General features: G+C 46.3%; 1 protein-coding gene across 4 annotated transcripts; it reads right to left on the bottom strand.

Annotated features, from left to right (window-relative positions):
- Nucleotides 1–7,028: 7,028 nt before the first annotated feature.
- LOC109885566 (ladderlectin-like) lies at nucleotides 7,029–10,355 on the bottom strand. 4 transcript variants are annotated; one of them, XM_031791639.1, is made up of 7 exons: nucleotides 10,229–10,335; nucleotides 9,070–9,182; nucleotides 8,910–8,975; nucleotides 8,669–8,769; nucleotides 8,082–8,258; nucleotides 7,397–7,534; nucleotides 7,029–7,257 (listed from the first exon to the last, which is right to left on the bottom strand). In XM_031791639.1, exons 3-7 carry the CDS (start codon nucleotides 8,965–8,967, stop codon nucleotides 7,222–7,224), a joined length of 510 nt encoding a protein of 169 aa, XP_031647499.1. In that variant the 5' UTR covers nucleotides 8,968–8,975; nucleotides 9,070–9,182; nucleotides 10,229–10,335; the 3' UTR covers nucleotides 7,029–7,221. The 4 variants fall into 4 exon arrangements, with proteins under 4 accessions (XP_031647499.1, XP_031647500.1, XP_031647501.1 ...); XM_031791640.1 differs by having other exon boundaries at nucleotides 10,094–10,279; XM_031791641.1 differs by lacking the exon at nucleotides 9,070–9,182 and having other exon boundaries at nucleotides 10,229–10,355.
- Between the last annotated feature and the right edge of the window lie 4,966 nt (nucleotides 10,356–15,321).

Here is a 15,321-nt window from a genome sequence, read left to right as displayed (position 1 = left end):
TATTTAACCAGGTAGGCTAGTTGAGAACACCTTTATTTAACCGGGTAGGCTAGTTGAGAACACCTTTATTTAACCAGGTAGGCTAGTTGAGAACACCTTTATTTAACCAGGTAGGCTAGTTGAGAACACCTTTATTTAACCAGGTAGGCTAGTTGAGAACACCTTTATTTAACCAGGTAGGCTAGTTAAGAACACCTTTATTTAACCAGGTAGGCTAGTTGAGAACACCTTTATTTAACCAGGTAGGCTAGTTGAGAACACCTTTATTTAACCAGGTAGGCTAGTTGAGAACACCTTTATTTAACCAGGTAGGCTAGTTGAGAACACCTTTATTTAACCAGGTAGGCTAGTTGAGAACACCTTTATTTAACCAGGTAGGCTAGTTGAGAACACCTTTATTTAACCAGGTAGGCTAGTTGAGAACACCTTTATTTAACCAGGTAGGCTAGTTGAGAACACCTTTATTTAACCAGGTAGGCTAGTTGAGAACACCTTTATTTAACCAGGTAGGCTAGTTGAGAACACCTTTATTTAACCAGGTAGGCTAGTTGAGAACACCTTTATTTAACCAGGTAGGCTAGTTGAGAACACCTTTATTTAACCAGGTAGGCTAGTTGAGAACACCTTTATTTAACCAGGTAGGCTAGTTGAGAACACCTTTATTTAACCAGGTAGGCTAGTTGAGAACACCTTTATTTAACCAGGTAGGCTAGTTGAGAACACCTTTATTTAACCAGGTAGGCTAGTTGAGAACACCTTTATTTAACCAGGTAGGCTAGTTGAGAACACCTTTATTTAACCAGGTAGGCTAGTTGAGAACACCTTTATTTAACCAGGTAGGCTAGTTGAGAACACCTTTATTTAACCAGGTAGGCTAGTTGAGAACACCTTTATTTAACCAGGTAGGCTAGTTGAGAACACCTTTATTTAACCAGGTAGGCTAGTTGAGAACACCTTTATTTAACCAGGTAGGCTAGTTGAGAACACCTTTATTTAACCAGGTAGGCTAGTTGAGAACACCTTTATTTAACCAGGTAGGCTAGTTGAGAACACCTTTATTTAACCAGGTAGGCTAGTTGAGAACACCTTTATTTAACCAGGTAGGCTAGTTGAGAACACCTTTATTTAACCAGGTAGGCTAGTTGAGAACACCTTTATTTAACCAGGTAGGCTAGTTGAGAACACCTTTATTTAACCAGGTAGGCTAGTTGAGAACACCTTTATTTAACCAGGTAGGCTAGTTGAGAACACCTTTATTTAACCAGGTAGGCTAGTTGAGAACACCTTTATTTAACCAGGTAGGCTAGTTGAGAACACCTTTATTTAACCAGGTAGGCTAGTTGAGAACACCTTTATTTAACCAGGTAGGCTAGTTGAGAACACCTTTATTTAACCAGGTAGGCTAGTTGAGAACACCTTTATTTAACCAGGTAGGCTAGTTGAGAACACCTTTATTTAACCAGGTAGGCTAGTTGAGAACACCTTTATTTAACCAGGTAGGCTAGTTGAGAACACCTTTATTTAACCAGGTAGGCTAGTTGAGAACACCTTTATTTAACCAGGTAGGCTAGTTGAGAACACCTTTATTTAACCAGGTAGGCTAGTTGAGAACACCTTTATTTAACCAGGTAGGCTAGTTGAGAACACCTTTATTTAACCAGGTAGGCTAGTTGAGAACACCTTTATTTAACCAGGTAGGCTAGTTGAGAACACCTTTATTTAACCAGGTAGGCTAGTTGAGAACACCTTTATTTAACCAGGTAGGCTAGTTGAGAACACCTTTATTTAACCAGGTAGGCTAGTTGAGAACACCTTTATTTAACCAGGTAGGCTAGTTGAGAACACCTTTATTTAACCAGGTAGGCTAGTTGAGAACACCTTTATTTAACCAGGTAGGCTAGTTGAGAACACCTTTATTTAACCAGGTAGGCTAGTTGAGAACACCTTTATTTAACCAGGTAGGCTAGTTGAGAACACCTTTATTTAACCAGGTAGGCTAGTTGAGAACACCTTTATTTAACCAGGTAGGCTAGTTGAGAACACCTTTATTTAACCAGGTAGGCTAGTTGAGAACACCTTATTTAACCAGGTAGGCTAGTTGAGAACACCTTTATTTAACCAGGTAGGCTAGTTGAGAACACCTTTATTTAACCAGGTAGGCTAGTTGAGAACACCTTTATTTAACCAGGTAGGCTAGTTGAGAACACCTTTATTTAACCAGGTAGGCTAGTTGAGAACACCTTTATTTAACCAGGTAGGCTAGTTGAGAACACCTTTATTTAACCAGGTAGGCTAGTTGAGAACACCTTTATTTAACCAGGTAGGCTAGTTGAGAACACCTTTATTTAACCAGGTAGGCTAGTTGAGAACACCTTTATTTAACCAGGTAGGCTAGTTGAGAACACCTTTATTTAACCAGGTAGGCTAGTTGAGAACACCTTTATTTAACCAGGTAGGCTAGTTGAGAACACCTTTATTTAACCAGGTAGGCTAGTTGAGAACACCTTTATTTAACCAGGTAGGCTAGTTGAGAACACCTTTATTTAACCAGGTAGGATAGTTGAGAACACCTTTATTTAACCAGGTAGGCTAGTAGAGAACACCTTTATTTAACCAGGTAGGCTAGTTGAGAACACCTTTATTTAACCAGGTAGGTTAGTTGAGAACAAGTTCTCATTTGCAACTGCGACCTGGCCAAGAAAGCACAGCAGTGTGAGCAGACAACAAAGAGTTACACATGGAGTAAACAATTAACAAGTCAATAACACAGTAGAAAACAAAGGGGGAGTATATATACAATGTGTGCAAAAGGCATGAGGAGGTAGGCAAATAATTTCAATTTTGCAGATTAACACTGGAGTGATGAATGATCAGATGGTCATGTACAGGTGGAGATATTGGTGTGCAAAAGAGCAGAAAAGTAAATAAATAAAAACAGTATGGGGATGAGGTAGGTGAAAAAGGGTGGGCTATTTACCAATAGACTATGTACAGCTGCAGCGATCGGTTAGCTGCTCAGATAGCTGATGTTTGAAGTTGGTGAGGGAGAAAAAAGTCTCCAACTTCAGCGATTTTTGCAATTCTGTCCAGTCACAGGCAGCAGAGTACTGGAACGAAAGGCGGCCAAATGAGGTGTTGGCTTTAGGGATGATCAGTGAGATACACCTTCTGGAGCGCGTGCTACGGATGGGTGTTGCCATCGTGACCAGTGAGCTGAGATAAGGCGGAGCTTTACCTAGCATGGACTTGTAGATGACCTGGAGCCAGTGGGTCTGTCGACGAATATGTAGCGAGGGCCAGCCGACTAAAGCATACAAGTCGCAGTGGTGGGTGGTATAAGGTGCTTTAGTGACAAAACGGATGGCACTGTGATAAACTGCATCCAGTTTGCTGAGTAGAGTGTTGGAAGCCATTTTGTAGATGACATCGCCGAAGTCGAGGATCGGTAGGATAGTCAGTTTTACTAGGGTAAGCTTGGCGGCGTGAGTGAAGGAGGCTTTGTTGCGGAATAGAAAGCCGACTCTTGATTTGATTTTCGATTGGAGATGTTTGATATGAGTCTGGAAGGAGAGTTTGCAGTCTAGCCAGACACCTAGGTACTTATAGACGTCCACATACTCTAGGTCGGAACCATCCAGGGTGGTGATGCTAGTCGGGCATGCGGGTGCAGGCAGCGACCGTTTGAAAAGCATGCATTTGGTTTTACTAGCGTTTAAGAGCAGTTGGAGGCCACGGAAGGAGTGTTGTATGGCATTGAAGCTTGTTTGGAGGTTAGATAGCACAGTGTCCAAAGACGGGCCGAAAGTATATAGAATGGTGTCGTCTGCGTAGAGGTGGATCAGGGAATCGCCCGCAGCAAGAGCAACATCATTGATATACACAGAGAAAAGAGTCGGCCCGAGAATTGAACCCTGTGGCACCCCCATAGAGACTGCCAGAGGACCAGACAGCATGCCCTCCGATTTGACGCACTGAACTCTGTCTGCAAAGTAATTGGTGAACCAGGCAAGGCAGTCATCCGAAAAACCGAGGCTCCTGAGTCTGCCGATAAGAATATGGTGATTGACAGAGTCGAAAGCCTTGGCAAGGTCGATGAAGACGGCTGCACAGTACTGTCTTTTATCGATGGCGGTTATGATATCGTTGAGTACCTTGAGTGTGGCTGAGGTGCACCCGTGACCGGCTCGGAAACCAGATTGCACAGCGGAGAAGGTGCGGTGGGATTCGAGATGGTCAGTGACCTGTTTGTTGACTTGGCTTTCGAAGACCTTGGATAGGCAGGGCAGGATGGATATAGGTCTGTAACAGTTTGGGTCCAGGGTGTCTCCCCCTTTGAAGAGGGGGATGACTGCGGCAGCTTTCCAATCCTTGGGGATCTCAGACGATATGAAAGAGAGGTTGAACAGGCTGGTAATAGGGGTTGCGACAATGGTGGCAGATAGTTTCAGAAATAGAGGGTCCAGATTGTCAAGCCCAGCTGATTTGTACGGGTCCAGGTTTTGCAGCTCTTTCAGAACATCTGCTATCTGGATTTGGTTAAAGGAGAACCTGGAGAGGCTTGGGCGAGGAGCTGCGGGGGGGGGGCGGAGCTGTTGGCCGAGGTTGAAGTAGCCAGGGGGAAGGCATGGCCAGCCGTTGAGAAATGCTTATTGAAGTTTTCGATAATCATGGATTTATCAGTGGTGACCGTGTTACCTAGCCTCAGTGCAGTGGGCAGCTGGGAGGAGGTGCTCTTGTTCTCCATGGACTTCACGGTGTCCCAGAACTTTTTGGAGTTGGAGCTACAGGATGCAAACTTCTGCCTGAAGAAGCTGGCCTTAGCTTTCCTGACTGACTGCGTGTATTGGTTCCGGACTTCCCTGAACAGTTGCATATCACGGGGACTATTCGATGCTATTGCAGTCCGCCACAGGATGTTTTTGTGCTGGTCGAGGGCAGTCAGGTCTGGGGTGAACCAAGGGCTGTATCTGTTCTTAGTTATGCATTTTTTGAACGGAGCATGCTTATCTAAAATGGTGAGGAAGTTACTTTTAAAGAATGACCAGGCATCCTCAACTGACGGGATGAGGTCAATGTCCTTCCAGGATACCCGGGCCAGGTCGATTAGAAAGGCCTGCTCACAGAAGTGTTTTAGGGAGCGTTTGACAGTGATGAGGGGTGGTCGTTTGACTGCGGCTCCGTAGCGGATACAGGCAATGAGGCAGTGATCCCTGAGATCCTGGTTGAAGACAGCGGAGGTGTATTTGGAGGGCCAGTTGGTCAGGATGACGTCTATGAGGGTGCCCTTGTTTACAGAGTTAGGGTTGTACCTGGTGGGTTCCTTGATGATTTGTGTGAGATTGAGGGCATCTAGCTTAGATTGTAGGACTGGCGGGGTGTTAAGCACCACAGCAGAGGTAAGCCCAGGCACTGGGTGATGATGAGAGAGGTTGTATCTCTGGACATGCTGGTGGTAATGGGTGAGGTCACCGCATGTGTGGGAGGTGGGACAAAGGAGTTATCAGGGGCATGAAGTGGAACTAGGGGCTCCATTGTGAACTAAAACAATGATAACTAACCTGAACAACAGTATACAAGGCATATTGACATTTGAGAGAAACATACAGCGAGGCATGCAGTAATCACAGGTGTTGAATTGGGAAAGCTAGCTAAAACAGTAGGTGAGACAACAGCTAATCAGCTAGCACAACAACAGGTAAAATGGCGTAGACTAGGCAACGGGGCCAACAGATAAAACAAGCAGAATGGAGTATCGTGATTAATGGGCAGTCCAGCGTGCATCAGCTATGTAGCCAAGAGATCAGTGTCCAGGGGGCAGCGGTGGATGGGGCAGGGAAGCTGGACTGGCGAGTGTTATCCAGGTTAAAAAAAACTAACAATGACTAAATAGCTTGTAGCTAGTTAGCTTCTGGAGGTTCTTGAGTGTGTTCTAAAAATAAAAAAATAATAGCGATTCCGTATCACATTGGGTGAGGCAGGTTTCCGGAAGGTATAAACAAATTAAAAGTCAAAAGAGATAGAAAGTAAATATGGGTCCGGTGAGCGTTTGGGACGTGGCGATTCAGGCGGTTAGCAGGCCTGTGCTAACAAGCTAACAGTTTGTAGGCCCGGGCTAGACAAGGTAGCAGTTAGCAGGCAGAATTAGCAAGCAGGGAGATAGTGAGGGCTAGAGAGTTAGCCTTTGGGGGACGTCGCGATGGGGTGAGTCTGTTTATTCCTCTTCATGCGATGACATCGATAGCCCGGTCGTGGGCCCGGGTATTGTAGCTCAGGAGTATGCTACGGTGGTAGCACAGGTGCTACGGCCGGGCTAGCTTCAAGCTAAGTGGGTGGAAACGCTAGCCAGGAGTAATCCGGGGTTGCGGTTTAGCTAGATAGCTAGTTGCTGAAAAATCCAGCTGAAAGATGTTCCGTTTGCGGTGGGAATCCGGGGATGAAAAATAAATAGGTCCGTTATGCTCTGGTTAGAGTCGCGTTGTACGAACAGGCGAGAGCTTTCCGAACTACAGGTTAGCAGATGACCGGTTAGCTGAAGACCGCTAGCATACCCGCTGGTTAGCTTCAGTTGTGGGGTCCCGAAGTAAATATAAATACTTTAGGAAAAATGGCTACATTGGGTGAGTCGGGTTGCAGGAGAGTATTTGGAAGCTTAGGGTTTAGCAAAATGTTTTCAAAGAGATATGTGGAGAAAATATGTAAAAAAAACTAAAGAAACGATAAATACAGGGACAGGACGACTTACTGCTACGCCTTCTTGGAATGATGTAGAGTTTCAGGTGAAGTGTTACAGGTTGTACTTAGTGCCAATTTGACACAGGTTTTGTACTTAACATCTGTTTGACAAATACATTTTGGGATGCTAGTGTACTTTTTACATGTGCCAGACACACACACACACAGGCACATACACGTGCACACACACAGTCGGGTTATGGGAGAGAGAGGATGTCTGGAGTAATCTCATGCTCTCAAAACATGGGACAATTTCAGCAGTATGATTCATAGTCAATAACTCATGACAAAAAAAATTGCATCCACATTTTATTGGCTGCAAACAATTCCTCAACATTTGTGTAGAAACAGACTTCATTTAACAGCAACTAAGTATTTTGACGTTACCATGAAGTATTAAGGGTGCAGACACTATGGAATAGCATTGCTGCTTCTAATGTATAGTCTGGCGGAGAGGCAGGAGTCTCAGGGAGCACACAGAGGGCAAGCTCATTCCACATAAAGCATTGTTCCAGCGCTTCTGACCTGAAGATGAAACACAGAACAGATATACTCAGCTGTACAGACAGTAGGAAAGTCCACAGGAGACATTCATTAGTTAAATTCACTAGGAGTAAGTTGAATTTGATGAGTGAATCAGTGAATGATACTGGGTTTACTGTACCTCCAAAATGGATGTGAATACAAGTCTCTCTGGCACCCGCACCAGGCCTTCCTTTAGCCCAGTTCTGGTGATCAAAGTCGGAGCCATCACTCCAGAACCATCGCCTGTCCTGAAGGCGATGGTTCTTTCCTCTAACACCTGAAACAGTTAAAGCTACTTCAAAACCCCTCCTACTGGGACTATTGCTTGTGTAAAGAACATGAAGCCTACTCCTCACATTTGCAATCATCAAATGCATGTCAAAGACCATAACTAGTCTACAACTTGATGCTAGAAACCCCATACACATGTTTACAAGCAGACTGTCTGGAATAGATTACATCTATACTTAACTAGAACCATTTTACATATGTATAAAAGCATCCCTCGGAAGTTGACAATTAAATACATTGAAGTTGTTTAGTAGATTCATCTAGCATGACCTTCAGGATCAATTAGGTTAAGGGTTTTGATCAAGGGCACGTCAGATTTCTCTCAGTGAGCTCTGGGATTCAAACTAGCAGCCTTGACTTTATTGGGGTCCACACAAAATAGACAACTCAGACAGAACTACATTAATAACAGGTAGCCTAAATGCAAAACACCATTTTTTAACCAGGTTTGCTGTTCACTTGAGCAAGATGAGATGGAACGGAGTTCCTTGCAATAATGGCTATATATAACACTGTAGGGTTAATGGTCCCACCTTAACAGAATAAAATCCTCCAATCCAGGTAGGAGGGAAACTAACAGTCTTGACCAAGACCAATGCCTGTAGAAACTGGTCCTCCTCAGAGCTGTGCACAGATGCCAGGTTTGTGCCAAGGTACTTCACAACGTTGGGTACAGACACCAGTTGATCACCAAGGGACACACAGTACCGCTAGAGAAGAAAGTATTTATTTAACAAGGCAAGTCAGTTAAGAAAATTGTTATCTACAATGACAGCCAAGCAGTAGATGGGAACAAAGACATTTCCTGTATTAGTCAGTCAGCCTTGATGAGAATTTGTCTTCTGGACTCACCCAAATTGACCGTCACAACTAATTCCTTTTTAAAACATTCTTAAAGATACTAGTTTCTCAGTCTTAAGCCATGTCCTGTGGGTTCCAATATACAGGAGGCACAACAAATTCAAAATGTTTAGAAAATTCCCATCTTAAAGGGAAGTTTAGTATTTCACATCAGTCATGTGTTGCCATTTAAGAAAGTATCACCTTTAAGGTAATATCAAAGAGCTAATTCCAACAACACTTCCCCCTTCAAATTCACAGTAGATGGTAAGGGTGATACCTCTGCTTCAGGCCAGCTCCTTGTAGTCTTTACAAACATTAAACAGCGTGATCCATATTTGATCCAACCGGAAGGACACACGTCTTCTTCTACAAGTGAATCTGTAAGGAGAAGTTACATGTGGCTTTAAAGGCTTGTGGAGAAAGATCTACAAAACAGAGCTACAATATTATTTGTAGATCAATCAGTAATGTCTGCTACGAGAAAAATACAGAACGAGTCAAGAAAAGTGGACTCTTACGTGCATCTCCCAGAGCAAAGGCAGCACTGAGAAGCAGAAGACTGGTCAACATGGTCATGGAGTCTCCTGAGAGAAACAGAGTGAAGCCATCAAAACCACAGATTCAACTCCACATACAGTAGATTAGAACAGGAATATGTCTGCTTTCCTAAATGCCAACCTATTCCCTAAACAGGGCTGAGGAGAATTTCTGGGCAGGTATTTCTCTCCACTCAGACAGAAGTAATAATTCCCAAATGTAGAAGTGTCACTCATGTTTGGTTACGGCCAAATCTGTCAGAAAACAAACATTATGATTGAACAAAGTGCAATTCTGCTTCTTTTACTTTCCAACAAAAATAAAAGCAAAGTATAAATGCTGGCAGGTAAGACTCAGTGGCTTGTAACACCAGCAGGTAAGACTCAGTGGCTTGTAACACCAGCAGGTAAGGCTTAGTGGCTTGTAACACCAGCAGGTAAGGCTTGGTGGCTTGTAACACCAGCAGGTAAGGCTCAGTGGCTTGTAACACCAGTAGGTAAGGCTCAGTGGCTTGTAACACCAGTAGGTAAGGCTCAGTGGCTTGTAACACCAGCAGGTAAGGCTTAGTGGCTTGTAACACCAGCAGGTAAGGCTCAGTGGCTTGTAACACCAGCAGGTAAGGCTCAGTGGCTTGTAACACCAGCAGGTAAGGCTTAGTGGCTTGTAACACCAGCAGGTAAGGCTTAGTGGCTTGTAACACCAGTCGGTAAGGCTTGGTGGCTTGTAACACCAGTCAGTAAGGCTTGGTGGCTTGTAACACCAGCAGGTAAGGCTTGGTGGCTTGTAACACCAGCAGGTAAGGCTTAGTGGCTTGTAACACCAGCAGGTAAGGCTTAGTGGCTTGTAACACCAGCAGGTAAGGCTTAGTGGCTTGTAACACCAGTCGGTAAGGCTTGGTGGCTTGTAACACCAGTCAGTAAGGCTTGGTGGCTTGTAACACCAGCAGGTAAGGCTTGGTGGCTTGTAACACCAGCAGGTAAGGCTTGGTGGCTTGTAACACCAGTAGGTAAGGTGAAATGGCCACCAGGAATGCCTGTGATCGGATGTTGTCGTGCTGGAGGGAATACACCACAGCCCAATATTAGACCTATTAATTAATGAAGCAAGGTCTAAGGACATTCCACTGCAAAAGCTTGCTAGTAGATGACATGGTTCAATAAGGTACCTGCTAGCAGTATGTGGTCCCACCTCTGAAGATCCAGCCATAATACACTAGATGGTTCTGATAAAGCACCATTTACAGCACTGAGCAGTGATCAATAACTAAATCTAGTTTAGACACAAAATAGCAGGAACTTACTTTAGCCAATTAACAACAGGAACTATAAAAGAACTGGGACACCACAGATGCTGCCCAAACCCAGGTAGAACAAGCTGCTTATATACCAGAAGAATGGAAGAGGAATTGGTGATTAGCAGAGTGAGTTCAGGTGTGGTGAGTTAGCAGGAAAGGGGCGTGTCCAGGGGGTAACTGGGAGTTTGTGGTCCTGGGTGTTGATAGCTAAGTCTGGCTCACACTAGCTCTGGTCCTGGGTGTAGCTAGGCTCTGGCTCACACTAGCTCTGGTCCTGGGTGTAGCTAGGCTCTGGCTCACACTAGCTCTGGTCCTGGGTGTAGCTAGGTCTGGCTCACACTAGCTCTGGTCCTGGGTGTAGCTAGGGTCTGGCTCACACTAGCTCTGGTCCTGGGTGTAGCTAGGTCTGGCTCACACTAGCTCTGGTCCTGGGTGTAGCTAGGGTCTGGCTCACACTAGCTCTGGTCCTGGGTGTAGCCAGGGCCTGGCTCACACTAGCTCTGGTCCTGGGTGTAGCTAGGGTCTGGCTCACACTAGCTCTGGACCTGGGTGTAGCTACACTAGCTCTTGTCCTGGGTGTAGCTAGGTCTGGCTCACACTAGCTCTGGTCCTGGGTGTAGCTAGGTCTGGCTCACACTAGCTCTGGTCCTGGGTGTAGCTAGTGTCTGGCTCACACTAGCTCTGGTCCTGGGTGTAGCTAGGCTCTGGCTCACACTAGCTCTGGTCCTGGGTGTAGCTAGGCTCTGGCTCACACTAGCTCTGGTCCTGGGTGTAGCTAGGGTCTGGCTCACACTAGCTCTGGTCCTGGGTGTAGCTAGGGTCTGGCTCACACTAGCTCTGGTCCTGGGTGTAGCTAGGTCTGGCTCACACTAGCTCTGGTCCTGGGTGTAGCTAGGGTCTGGCTCACACTAGCTCTGGTCCTGGGTGTAGCTAGGGTCTGGCTCACACTAGCTCTGGTCCTGGGTGTAGCTAGGTCTGGCTCACACTAGCTCTGGTCCTGGGTGTAGCTAGGGTCTGGCTCACACTAGCTCTGGTCCTGGGTGTAGCCAGGGCCTGGCTCACACTAGCTCTGGTCCTGGGTGTAGCTAGGGTCTGGCTCACACTAGCTCTGGTCCTGGGTGTAGCTACACTAGCTCTTGTCCTGGGTGTAGCTAGGCTCTGGCTCACACTAGCTCTGGTCCTGGGTGTAGCTAGGCTCTGGCTCACACTAGCTCTGGTCCTGGGTGTAGCTAGGGTCTGGCTCACACTAGCTCTGGTCCTGGGGGGTAGCTAGGCTCTGGCTCACACTAGCTCTGGTCCTGGGTGTAGCTAGGCTCTGGCTCACACTAGCTCTGGTCCTGGGTGTAGCTAGGGTCTGGCTCACACTAGCTCTGGTCCTGGGGGGTAGCTAGGGTCTAGCTCACACTAGCTCTGGTCCTGGGTGTAGCTAGGCTCTGGCTCACACTAGCTCTGGTCCTGGGTGTAGCTAGGGTCTGGCTCACACTAGCTCTGGTCCTGGGGGGTAGCTAGGGTCTGGCTCACACTAGCTCTGGTCCTGGGTATAGCTAGTGTCTGGCTCACACTAGCTCTGGTCCTGGGGGGTAGCTAGGGTCTGACTCACACTAGCTCTGGTCCTGGGTGTAGCCAGGGCCTGGCTAACACTAGCTCTGGTCCTGGGTGTAGCTAGGGTCTGGCTCACACTAGCTCTGGTCCTGGGTGTAGCTACACTAGCTCTTGTCCTGGGTGTAGCTAGGCTCTGGCTCACACTAGCTCTGGTCCTGGGTGTAGCTAGGCTCTGGCTCACACTAGCTCTGGTCCTGGGTGTAGCTAGGCTCTGGCTCACACTAGCTCTGGTCCTGGGTGTAGCTAGGGTCTGGCTCACACTAGCTCTGGTCCTGGGGGGTAGCTAGGCTCTGGCTCACACTAGCTCTGGTCCTGGGTGTAGCTAGGCTCTGGCTCACACTAGCTCTGGTCCTGGGTGTAGCTAGGGTCTGGCTCACACTAGCTCTGGTCCTGGGGGGTAGCTAGGGTCTGGCTCACACTAGCTCTGGTCCTGGGTGTAGCTAGGTCTGGCTCACACTAGCTCTGGTCCTGGGTGTAGCTAGGCTCTGGCTCACACTAGCTCTGGTCCTGGGTGTAGCTAGGCTCTGGCTCACACTAGCTCTGGTCCTGGGTGTAGCTAGGGTCTGGCTCACACTAGCTCTGGTCCTGGGTGTAGCTAGGCTCTGGCTCACACTAGCTCTGGTCCTGGGTGTAGCTAGGGTCTGGCTCACACTAGCTCTGGTCCTGGGGGGTAGCTAGGGTCTGACTCACACTAGCTCTGGTCCTGGGGGGTAGCTAGGGTCTGGCTCACACTAGCTCTGGTCCTGGGGGGTAGCTAGGGTCTGGCTCACACTAGCTCTGGTCCTGGGGGGTAGCTAGGGTCTGGCTCACACTAGCTCTGGTCCTGGGGGGTAGCTAGGGTCTGGCTCACACTAGCTCTGGTCCTGGGGGGTAGCTAGGGTCTGGCTCACACTAGCTCTGGTCCTGGGGGGTAGCTAGGGTCTGGCTCACACTAGCTCTGGTCCTGGGTGTAGCTAGGGTCTGGCTCACACTAGCTCTGGTCCTGGGGGGTAGCTAGGGTCTGGCTCACACTAGCTCTGGTCCTGGGTGTAGCTAGGGTCTGGCTCACACTAGCTCTGGTCCTGGGGGGTAGCTAGGGTCTGGCTCACACTAGCTCTGGTCCTGGGTGTAGCTAGGTCTGGCTCACACTAGCTCTGGTCCTGGGTGTAGCTAGGCTCTGGCTCACACTAGCTCTGGTCCTGGGGGGTAGCTAGGGTCTGGCTCACACTAGCTCTGGTCCTGGGTGTAGCTAGGTCTGGCTCACACTAGCTCTGGTCCTGGGTGTAGCTAGGGTCTGGCTCACACTAGCTCTGGTCCTGGGGGGTAGCTAGGGTCTGGCTCACACTAGCTCTGGTCCTGGGGGGTAGCTAGGGTCTGGCTCACACTAGCTCTGGTCCTGGGGGGTAGCTAGGGTCTGGCTCACACTAGCTCTGGTCCTGGGGGGTAGCTAGGGTCTGGCTCACACTAGCTCTATATAATACCCATCAAAAATAATTATTTGCTCCGACAGTGCATGATGTCAAAGTTGTTTTCTGTTCATTATTTGTCTATGTTAGTAATGTCATTGTATTGCCACTATAGTCAACATTTCACAAAACAGTGTATTGTTATTATTAGGCCGTCATTGTAAATAAGAATTGGTTCTTAAACTGACGTGCCCAGGTAAATAAAGCTTAAATAAAACACATGAATAAAATATGTCGATATATACTTGACACCAAGTCAATACCAGTTTAAACCAGGGGGGGGGGGGGGACATGACATCATCTTGGAATTTATTCTCTTCATAATGACAATATAATAATAATATAACATAATATAGTATAATATATAATATAATATTTTGATGGACTTCATAAAGTTACATGGTCCTGCTACACTTCCAACTATTATATGATGCTACAATATCGTACCCTCCACTCTAACAAGGATTTTTTGTATCAAGAAAGACCATCTACTTTGGGGGGGGGGGGGTGAAACAACTGTCACTATTTACAAATGGAGTCAATCGATCAATCAGTCAATCGATATCGAGTCTGATGAGCATTAGAGATATTTCTGTCAATCTGTCAATGTCATTGGTGTGAAAATACAGGGCCCTCCAGCAGAGGGCAGTGCTCTGTTCCATTCTAATGTTCTGATTCTAATGTTCTGATCCAGGTTGACCCATAGAGTTCCATTCTAATGTTCTGATCCAGGTTGACCCATAGAGTTCCATTCTAATGTTCTGATCCAGGTTGACCCATAGAGTTCCATTCTAATGTTCTGATTCTAATGTTCTGATCCAGGTTGACCCATAGTGTTCCATTCTAATGTTCTGATTCTAATGTTCTGATCCAGGTTGACCCATAGAGTTCCATTCTAATGTTCTGATCCAGGTTGACCCATAGAGTTCCATTCTAATGTTCTGATTCTAATGTTCTGATCCAGGTTGACCCATAGAGTTCCATTCTAATGTTCTGATTCTAATGTTCTGATCCAGGTTGACCCATAGAGTTCTATTCTAATGTTCTGATTCTAATGTTCTGATCCAGGTTGACCCATAGAGTTCTATTCTAATGTTCTGATTCTAATGTTCTGATCCAGGTTGACCCATAGAGTTCCATTCTAATGTTCTGATCCAGGTTGACCCATAGAGTTCCATTCTAATGTTCTGATCCAGGTTGACCCATATAGTTCTATTCTAATGTTCTGATCCAGGTTGACCCATATAGTTCTATTCTAATGTTCTGATCCAGGTTGACCCATAGAGTTCTATTCTAATGTTCTGATCCAGGTTGACCCATAGAGTTCTATTCTAATGTTCTGATCCAGGTTGACCCATAGAGTTCCATTCTAATGTTCTGATCCAGGTTGACCCATAGAGTTCTATTCTAATGTTCTGATCCAGGTTGACCCATAGAGTTCTATACTAATGTTCTGATTCTAATGTTCTGATCCAGGTTGACCCATAGAGTTCTATTCTAATGTTCTGATTCTAATGTTCTGATCCAGGTTGACCCATAGAGTTCCATTTCTATTTCTGTCCTATAGCAGAATATCTCCTTTAGCTTCCGCCTTGAAGAATGACGCAGGCTGCTAATGGACATTAACGAATTGGTGGTGATTTCCCACATGGAGTGGAGGGATAACAAGTAGATCCTAGATGTCGTCACAGGGGAAGTGAAATGATAGGCTTTAATGACTTTGTTTATGATGCACACACCCAGTCAGGCAGAGAAACTGTCAGGCAGAGAAACAGGCAAACCAACCAATCAACCATCCTTACATATAGACCTTGATGTTTTTTTGTCTGCGGTGATTGTACAGGTGAAGATCACTGATTCGCTGACTGCACCGCCCGTCGGACACGCTGGAAGTTATAACCAGTAGTGTATTAGTGTGTATTAGTGTGTATTACTTCTGGCCCAAAGGTGTTTATATTGGCACCCTGTTGAATCAAATCAAATCAAATGTATTTATATAGCCCTTCGTACATCAGCTGAGATAGATACATGTTAGAGACACGGGGTGGGGGA

This window comes from Oncorhynchus kisutch, linkage group LG16 (assembly GCF_002021735.2).
Source record: "Oncorhynchus kisutch isolate 150728-3 linkage group LG16, Okis_V2, whole genome shotgun sequence".
NCBI classification, from domain to species: domain Eukaryota; kingdom Metazoa; phylum Chordata; class Actinopteri; order Salmoniformes; family Salmonidae; genus Oncorhynchus; species Oncorhynchus kisutch.
Note: the sequence above shows the minus strand (reverse complement) of the source record. Positions and strands in the feature narration are given on the sequence as shown.

Excerpts from the sequence above, each read along its gene's own strand:
- LOC109885566 (XM_031791641.1), bottom strand. The coding sequence starts at position 8,967 with ATGACCATGTTGACCAGTCTTCTGCTTCTCAGTGCTGCCTTTGCTCTG. Across the intron at positions 8,770-8,909 it reads CTTTGCTCTGGGAGATGCAC|ATTCACTTGTAGAAGAAGAC; the intron begins GTAAGAGTCCAC and ends TTCTCCTTACAG. Across the intron at positions 7,535-8,081 it reads GAGGATTTTATTCTGTTAAG|GTGTTAGAGGAAAGAACCAT; the intron begins GTGGGACCATTA and ends TAACTGTTTCAG.